We start from the raw sequence: 9,286 nt of genomic DNA, 5'->3' as shown, positions 1-9,286 counted from the left end.
AAAAATATATATATTTATTTTTTTAGTATAATGACCTTTACATTACAGTCAGTTAAAGTCCTCACGGCTTTATTTCCTAGACAAGCTGGTTAATTCTCAGAGCCTTTTACAAACTATAGCTGAAAGAACACTGATTTTCAAATAATACTTTCCATTTGCTTGTCATTAATTGAGCTGCTTAGCACGGTGCCGATGAAAGTTTTCTACATCCTCGATGGTCTCAGGCAAAGTTCTCCCTTTGGTCTCAGGCAGAAATAGCACTGATCCGGCAGCAATCAAACCAACTGCAGCTGGCAATGAAACACATAAGAGGCAGTTAAGACCCAACATACGGCAATGCACATTTTAAAAAACCAGCTCACTGTAAATCACGAAGGTAGTTCAATATGCAGACCACCCCCTTAAATTTAGCACAACTCACTTCCAAGTAAACATGCTTAGGAAGATTGGGGAAATCAAGAACTCACAAACAGGACAAGGAAGTGCTGAACAAAACTTAATAATAGACAGGATGAGAAAAAAGCAAACTGGAGTGCAATACAGGTAAGAGAGAGAGACTTGTTTGGTGACTCAATATCCTTGGTAGTTGGTATTCAGCATACTGTACTTTAACTGGAGGTGTGGTCCTCCTTAAAGAATAGGTTTGCAGCTTAGGAGTGCAGTTTCTTTATGGCCTTTAAACTGGACGCTCTGCTAATGTCCACTGGGCCAGAGTTTTCCCACCAACTTAGGCTAATGTGTCAGTTGTGGTCCCTGGTGTTCTGAGACCGCCTTGCTCTAGTCCAGGGGTCAGCAAACTTTTTCAGCAGGGGGCCAGTCCACTGTCCCTCAGACCTTGTGGGGGGCCGGACTATATTTTGAAAAATAAATAAGAACAAATTCCTATGCCCCACAAATAACCTAGAGCTGCATTTTAAATAAAAGCACACATTCTACATGTAAAAACACCAGGCATGCCCTACAAATAATCCAGAGGTGCATTTTAAATAAAAGGGCACATTCTACTCATTTAAAAACACACTGTCTGTGGGCCAGATTTAGAAGGCGATTGGGCCGGATCCGGTCTCCAGGTCTTAGTTTGCCTACCCATGCTCTAGTCATAAATGCTATTGCAATATCAACGTACAGTACTGCAATGTTTTTAATATGGGAGCTGTAAAAGCTACTCAGAAATTTCAGCTGGTTCTAAACACGACAGCTAGATTTGTTATTGAAATGTGCCTGTCTGAACATATTTCATCCATGTTAACAGAAGTTTGTTACTAATCAGTCTGTTTCTAGGCACAATTCAATGTGTTCGTTTTGACCTTTACAGGCTAAACAACTTATAACTAGAATATTTCTTTCACAATTTTTAAAGATTTGCTTCAGACATCCTCTCCTTTGCATTGTCTTCAAAGGGTTAGGTGGCTGGGTCTTTGCAGAGGTGGCCCCCTATTTGTGGAAAGTCTCCCTAGGAAGATTTTAAAGTAGAAAAGTAGAATAGAGATATTTTGATTTTTCATGAAAAGAACAACATACTCAAGCAACTCAAAATAGAGGATTACTTACTAAAAACTACAAGAGGTAGCTCGGACCAGATTTCTGATAGTCTATAGACAATAAACGGGGAAATTATTCCACCGAAGTCACACATGGATGAACAGACCATCACACCGAGGTTTCTGATACAAAAGAAAAAACACACATTATATTATAAGTTTGTGTGTGTAGGAATTCAGACCTCAAAGCCAACATAAAACTTTATCCTTATCAACTGTGGTTTTCCTTACAGAAGAGAAAGAGATGCCTACATTCCAACCATTTTTTGGAGCAGATAGGAAGGTAAATATTTCCATAGTTACTGCTTGGTTACAAGAAAAATCCAGCTCATCGCCAAACCTTTAATTCTAAGATGTCTTATTTATTAAGACCACCATGCTGGGGTGTTGGGTGTTCCCAAATTCCCCTTGAAGCAAAAAATCCAGAGATATGTTCACACATTATGTGAACACTGGTATAAGCTGTCTTTCTACACACATTAAAGTAAAAGAGTATATTTGTGTTGATTTGTATAGCTCAACTATTGTGTGGACTGGTACACAGATTATACACTTGTTGAATGTAACACGTAAAAACCCCTCAAGGAATAGCAGTACAGATTTCAGTTTCTTTTCAGTGAGAGTGCACAGGAGAGTCTTATACCTGTAAATCTGTGATAATGTAAATGTGCATTAATCTATATAAATCAATTTCAGAAGGCACCTTTCCTTTGGTCATCAAAAGACCTACCTGAGAAATGTGGGGTACAATTCAGTATTGACAAAACAAACCATTTCAAATGCCATCGTGACTCCTAATCTGCCGAAGCAAGATGTAATAACCTTTAGCCAGTGCATATCTGGAAAGGAAAGATTAATATATAATTTTCTAAAGGCTCATTGAAGGAAGGCAAATAATACTGATGACATAACAGATTATCATTTCCCAGAGAACTGGTGGTAGATAAATTTCTGATTTCTTAGCAGTGAGAAGTTTCAAGGACAGAGCTAATATATGGTTGTTGAGCTCTTTTGCCCAAAGTTGTTCACAAAGAAGTTGGACGCTTTTAAGCTATTTCTGAGGAAAATCAGCAAATGACACTGCTGACATGGGCTGCCTGGACACTGCTTGTGGCTGCAGTATTCCAGATATGGATGAGAGCACACTAAAGACTTACGTTGTCCTTGAGATACTGGCTTTATATACATATATTCAAACAGAGTCTAGTGGAAGGAAATAGACTGTTTCAGTAGACATCAAATACATATCCAGTCAACTCACAGCTCCAGCACCTCATTCTATCTGCAAAGTGCTCTTAACTGTTTCTCTGATGCCTCGACTCTCTGATGGCTGTCTCATTCCAAAAACTGGAGAGCAATTTCCAGCCATCAAGACACCATTGCAATGTGCGCATGACTGTATCTTATCAACCAGCTCTTCAAATTCTTGTAGTGCTTTGCTGGTGGTGAAGCCTCATGGACTGTGCACTAGCAACAGCAGCACACCATTTGACCTGCACTCCAATATCTGGGGCTTGCGGTTCCACTCTGCCTTAATGGAGGCAGCCCCCACGACAGCAGGAGATCTTAGGCAAAGGAAAAACAAGGGTGGTTGAGGGTAAATCATCCTTGCAAATTCCCCCCAGGGACAAGGGGAACAAGCTTCACTCACAGTCCATCTTGGTACCTGGCTCTCACTCTGGCATGGAATGAGGGGGCAGGGGAGGCACTGAGTGCAAAATCACTTTGCCTGGCAAAAACCCTCCAACGCTGCCATTAAGAAGCAGAGGTTCTCCTGTTCATTAGAGCTCAATTGGACTAAAGTACAGGCACACACTAGAAGAGATGAAATCACAAACTGTGGAACAAACCAACTGCAAGGACTTTAAGGTTTGAATTTGAGATAATACTTCATTCAGTGCAAAAGATGGTGGGGAGCCTATGGTTTCTTTATTTAAAGTTTTCTTCTCTACATTTATGATTCTGCAACCCTCCTCTGAATGTTTGTTTAAATTATCTTTGTACAGTGGTACCTCGGGTTAAGTACTTAATTCATTCCGGAGGTCTGTTCTTAACCTGAAACTGTTCTTAACCTGAAGCACCACTTTAGCTAATGGGGCCTCCTGCTGCCGCCGTGCCGCCGGAGCACGATTTCGGTTCTCATCCTGAAGCAAAGTTCTTAACCCGAGGTACTATTTGAGGGTTAGCGGAGTCTGTAAGCTGAAGCGTATGTAACCTGAAGCGTATGTAACCCGAGGTACCACTGTACAAGTGAGGATGGGAGAAATTGGATTATAAATATGGAATGCACTCCAATATCCTGCGTGGTGTTGCATACTGTCCTGAGTGCAGTTTTTTAACAATAAACTAATTCACAAATGACTGCTGTGCAAAAGTCAAGTGGTGCTCAACATCTTGTGCTAGACTGTGGGGAATGTGCAGTGCAACCCGAATTTTCACTGCCGCATCCTTTGTAGTACAATATTAGAAGGAATACCTAGTTACTTCTTGAATGACATGGTGCAACAGCTTCTGTTGGCCATATTGACTGAGCATTATTACCACCTTACATATGGAATCTTCAGTGATTTCTTGGAAGGGGCAGACATATCCCACAACAGAGGAGAAGCAGACAGGCAGAACTAAATAAGGCTCCCCTCTCTCACCCGGCAGGGAAATGGATGAATGGAGATGACCAACTTGCCTTCTGGGGTGAAAGCTGCAACAAGGCAAGCCGCTCCTGCCACCAGGTTTGCAGTAGCCCAGGGATAGCGGCGGCCCATGCACTCTGTCGTGAGTATGAGTATGAGGGCTGCTGGAAATTCAACTAGAGACGCGTAGAAAAAATCCAGGTAAACATTGTCTCCAGAAATCCCCAGGTGTATGATGAGTCCCTGGTACATGATGGCGCTTGTGAACCTAGGAAAGAAAGAACCACCACGTTAAATGTGAAACAATGAGTTCGTCTGAAAGGAGACATGTTCCTTTGAGAAATTTGAGACAGATATCCAGGAACTATCACGCAATATAGGATATTTTGGTCTCAAACTGTATTCTTAACCTTTGAAGTTGATACACATAGTGAGGCTTTATCTATTAATTTATCTTTCTTCCCTTCTTCCCATTCTCATCCTTCTCCCTTCTTTCTACTGGGGACAAACATCGGAAAAGCAAACTGGGATTGGACAAATACTGTAAAGATACTTTGCTTTCTGTTAGTCCTCTGGGCTCTTTTGACTAGCTCTAGCTCTAGATTGTCTCAGGATCAGTGGGTATACTTTGACAAATCCAAAAGACCGGGCTGATGGGAGGTGAGATTTGAGATGTGATGAGTGCATGACATGCTTGGAATGGAATAGATCACTTCTCCTGACATGGGATAGTTCAGTGTGAAGATTGGTAGGCTGTGGGAGGAAGCCTCTGGCCTGGGCACCCTTTCCCCTTCCATCCTGCCTATGAATTGGGACACTCAAGTAAAAATGACTACACAAGTAGGCCTCACTAACTACGAGAAAGAGATGGGCAGATTGTGCAAGCAAGGCCTAACTGCATGAATCCAGGTTGTATTCCAAGTTCCCATGTGTCTGATGAACGACATGTGGACCTCAGGCTTATTGCTATACCCTGTTGCATGTTTAACCTTAAACACAAAGGTCATGAATAAAATGATCCTCAGTAAGAATGTGCGTTTTGTATTACACAAGCAAGGAAATTAATAATGAAGTTAAGGGTCTCTTACCAGTTATACATCAAAATAAAAGTGTATTTTCTCATCTGTGCTGTCCTCACAAGATCCATCAATGAAGGCCCCCGGTTTTCTTTCTGTTCTTTTTCTTCTTTTTCTTCTTCAAGGTTTATATCTATAAGATAACTGTTGCAATATTAACCAAGGGTAAAGGACAGGGACATTTTACAGTTTTACAGGGAGATCCCAGATACAAATTGCTTCCCAGAATGCCCCTGGAATGGCCTCTTATTCTCCTTACTAGGTCAGAGTTTGTGTGTTGCTTTGGCCAGGGCATGAGAGGAGCTGGTTCTGCTGGAGCGGTAAACTGTGGCAATCTATTTCCCTCCCCAATGTTGGAATTCCGCCTCCAATATTACAGGGATAGATTTGACCTAATCAACGGCTCCAGGGATGCCAACTTGAATTAAATATGGTGGGGTAGGTAAGCCCCGCCCCACATAATTGATCACATGATGTGGTGTGCACACCCCATTTGAATGGCAATGCCCATCAACTGGGGGGGGGCAGACCTCTCAAATTTTGAAGGGGCAAAGACCCCTTGGCCCCTAGGAGTTGGCTCCTGTGAATGGCTCATAGGATGCCCTCCCAGGGAGCATATAGTTACAACAGCATACTAAGGAAGCTACTACTTTGTATGCATAAAATTCACCTCAAAACCCGGCAGGCATGACTTTCCCATTCTTTTTAGCAATATCACTCATGATTTCCATAGCTCTGCCATTCTGTCCTTGAGAGATCAGCCACCTAGGAGATTCCGGCAGGCACCTGCAAACAAAAGCAGGATTCCAGAAAAGCAGCCTTTATGAGGCTGTTGCAGGAAGACTCATGGTAAAATCAAGATGAAAGGAAATTCAGCCATGAAAGTCCTCACTGCTCCTTGATGCTCGTCCTTTTTGTGTCAATACACATTGCCAGGCTCCAACAATGCACCATAATAGAATGCAAAAGAAGCTATTTTGCGGCAGTGCATGATCAGCACCAGGCAACTGCGCACTCATCCATGCAAGATATGCCCATGAATGAATGTATGGATAGTATGAACTCATGCGCTTAGCAGGGACAGGGGGAGGGAGGTATGGCTGAAATGTGGTACCTGCATACCTAAATTCCTCCTAGGATGTTGAAAACTGGTTTTATAGAGATGGCAAGTACTGGCACTGAATCAGAAGACAGAACGTAAGCAAACAGCACCTTACCAGTAGTAGAACAAAAGAAGGAAACACGGCAGAGTAATGGCAAGTTGCAGCCATCTCCAGTGCGGAATCACATAAGCCACAGCATCAAGGATGAGGAGGCCGAAAGCAAATGCTGTTTGGTAAAGAATAGCCACAACCCTCCTGTAGCTTGGACCAACAATTTCTGTGACTGGAAAATAAATGAGTTGATCTCACAAAGACAGTTCTGAACTGAAATCTAGCTTTATTCCCGTAGAAAATACTGAGCTAGATGGACCAGTGGTCTTACATTCCGCTTATTACTACTACTACTACTACTAAAATATGTATACAGTGGTACCTCGGGTTACATACGCTTCAGGTTACATACACTTCAGGTTACAGACTCCCCTAACCCAGAAATATTACCTCAGGTTAAGAACTTTGCTTCAGAATGAGAACAGAAATTGTGGGGTGGCAGTGCAACGGCAGCGGGAGGCCCCATTAGCTAAAGTGGTGCTTCAGGTTAAGAACAGTTTCAGGTTAAGAACAGACCTCCAGAACGAATTAAGTACCGTATTTTTCACTCTATAACACGCACCCGACCATAACACGCACGTAGTTTTTAGAGGAGGAAAACAAGGAAAAAAATACTCTAAACGAAACAGTGGGTGTATGATTTTTGTGGTTCATGCTGTGGCCACAGACATGTGATCTGACTGAGTTTGGAGTAGCCCAATGCAAAAATCCTGAGGATCCATGTGGATCCATGCTTTGTAACCACGTTTTTGCACCACTGCGGCCCCAGGCAACAGTGGGTGCGTGATTTTTTTGGTGCAAGATGTAGCCATGGACATGCTATGTGATCTGATGGTGAATTTGGGGTGACCCAGTGCAAAAATCCTGAGGATCCATGTGGATCCGTGCTTTGTAACCACGTTTTAAGTGGGGAGGGAAGGAAAAGCACTCAAGGGACAAGGAGCACGCATGGGGTGTGTGGAGAAGGATGCTGCTAATAATGAAGAAGAGGGGTATAAGGGGAGAAGGCTCCTCTCCTCTCCCGCTTTGCTCCTTTAAAGCAAGCAGGGTCTCTGTCCCTCTCTCCTCCCCACTCAGCGGCTCTTCTCCCGCTTTGCTGTTTCAAAGTGAGCCACGGAGGAGGGAAGGAAGGGGAACCATGGATCCTCTGCTCACGACTGCAGCAGATCCCCCCCGCCACCCATAGGCATTCGCTCCATAACACGCACAGACATTTCCCCTTACTTTCTAGGAGGAAAAAAGTGAGTGTTATGGTGCAAAAAATACGGTACTTAACCTGAGGTACCACTATACTGCCCTTCATCCAAAGATCACAGGCTGGTTCACAATATAAAAATACAAAACGAGAACACAAAATACATAATAAAACAAAAACAAACCAATAGCCCCCCCACAAACAGATTTAAAAGGCCGTAGAATGTATTATTAGCAATGTACTTTGAAGAACAAACACATACAAACAGGATAATGAACAATAATGCAAGTATATTTTCATTTTTGTGGATCTTCTTATTGATTGTGTTTCATACACAAGGACCCTTATTGCACATTGTGCAAACTCAATATACAGAAGTTCCTTTGTGCCCAGGACAAAGAGAGTGAGTGTGTATGCACACAGATTTAGAACCTGTGGCTCTCTGAATGTTTTTCCCAGCATGACCCCAACCAGCATGACCAATGGAGCTGCAGTCCAACAGCATCTGCTTTGATCTAGTGACTGGGCAGATTATTTCATCCGCAGGAAGTTACCATCAATGAGGGTGTCACACTTACTTAGAATGTAGCCTGCTGTCCAGCTGGCCTTGCTGATTAGTCCTTGGATGAAGCGAAATATCACCAACCATAAGTAGCTTGGTGCCAAGGCCACAAGAACTCCTGCGATGGAATTGACCAGGGTGTTAATTAAGAGACTTGTTTTACGTCCAAACCTGAATTGAGGGTAAGTGACAGAAAAGATACAGAAGGATTTTTTTTTTTCAAAACACATGCAAAAGCATGCTTTCATTAATGAATTAAGAACATTGGAATATAAGATGAGTCAGCTGGGTCAAGCCATGAGCCATCTATTCCAGCATCCTATTCCCACACTGGGCCCCCTCAGGCAAGACCCAAGCACAAGAACACTCTGCACTCTTGTGGTTTCCAACAAATAGTTTTCAGGAGCTTTACTGCCTCCAACTATGGAGGAAGAGCACAGTTATCATGGTTAGAAGCCTTAAATAGCCTTCTCCTCCATTTATTTGTCCAAAGCCACCCGGGTGGGTGGCCAGTAGTACCTCATGTGGATTTGAGTTCCATAGCTGAACTATGCACTGTGTGAAGGAAGATGTACTTTCTTTTATCTGTTCTAAATCTTCCAACATTCAGCTTCACTGGATGTCCAGGAGTTCTAGTATTCTGTCCACTTTCTCCATGGCATGCATAATTTCATAAATGTCTATCATGTCACACAAATGCTGCAACCTTTCCTCATAGGGGACTTGCTCCATTTCCTTGATCATTTTGCTCACCCTTTTTTGATGTGAGGTAACACAGTATTCCAAATTTGCTAGCACCGTAGATTTGTATAATAGCATTATGATATCGGCAGGGGATTTCCTTCCCACATTCCTAGCATGGAATTTGCATTTTTTTACAGCTGCCGCGCATCAACCCATATTCATCTAGCTATCCACTACAATCTTAAGATATTTTTTGCCATGACATGAATCACTTTACACCTGTTTACATCTTACTGCCACCTTACTACCTGTTCCCTCAGTGTGGAGAAGTCCTTTTGAAGCTCTTTGCAATCTCCGTTGTTGTTGTGTTGTTTAAAAAACCCA

At 42.6% G+C, this 9,286-nt stretch overlaps 1 protein-coding gene across 1 annotated transcript in view; it reads right to left on the bottom strand.

The window, feature by feature from the left end:
* Positions 1–9,286, bottom strand: part of LOC308474462 (solute carrier family 22 member 2-like) — a 13,603-nt gene continuing 4,317 nt past the window's right edge. The window contains exons 3-10 of the mRNA XM_081000766.1: positions 8,235–8,389; positions 6,465–6,633; positions 5,926–6,033; positions 5,260–5,391; positions 4,225–4,439; positions 2,272–2,380; positions 1,552–1,664; positions 1–290 (exon numbers count right to left, since the gene is read on the bottom strand). Coding sequence (XP_080856892.1) covers positions 166–290; positions 1,552–1,664; positions 2,272–2,380; positions 4,225–4,439; positions 5,260–5,391; positions 5,926–6,033; positions 6,465–6,633; positions 8,235–8,389 — 1,126 coding nt within the window. The 3' untranslated portion in view covers positions 1–165. The remainder of the gene's footprint in view (positions 291–1,551; positions 1,665–2,271; positions 2,381–4,224; positions 4,440–5,259; positions 5,392–5,925; positions 6,034–6,464; positions 6,634–8,234; positions 8,390–9,286) is intronic.

The sequence above is a fragment of the Podarcis pityusensis genome (assembly GCF_964106645.2).
Source record: "Podarcis pityusensis genome assembly, chromosome: 3".
NCBI classification, from domain to species: Eukaryota; Metazoa; Chordata; class Lepidosauria; order Squamata; family Lacertidae; genus Podarcis; species Podarcis pityusensis.
This window is presented reverse-complemented; position numbering and strand designations above follow the sequence as displayed.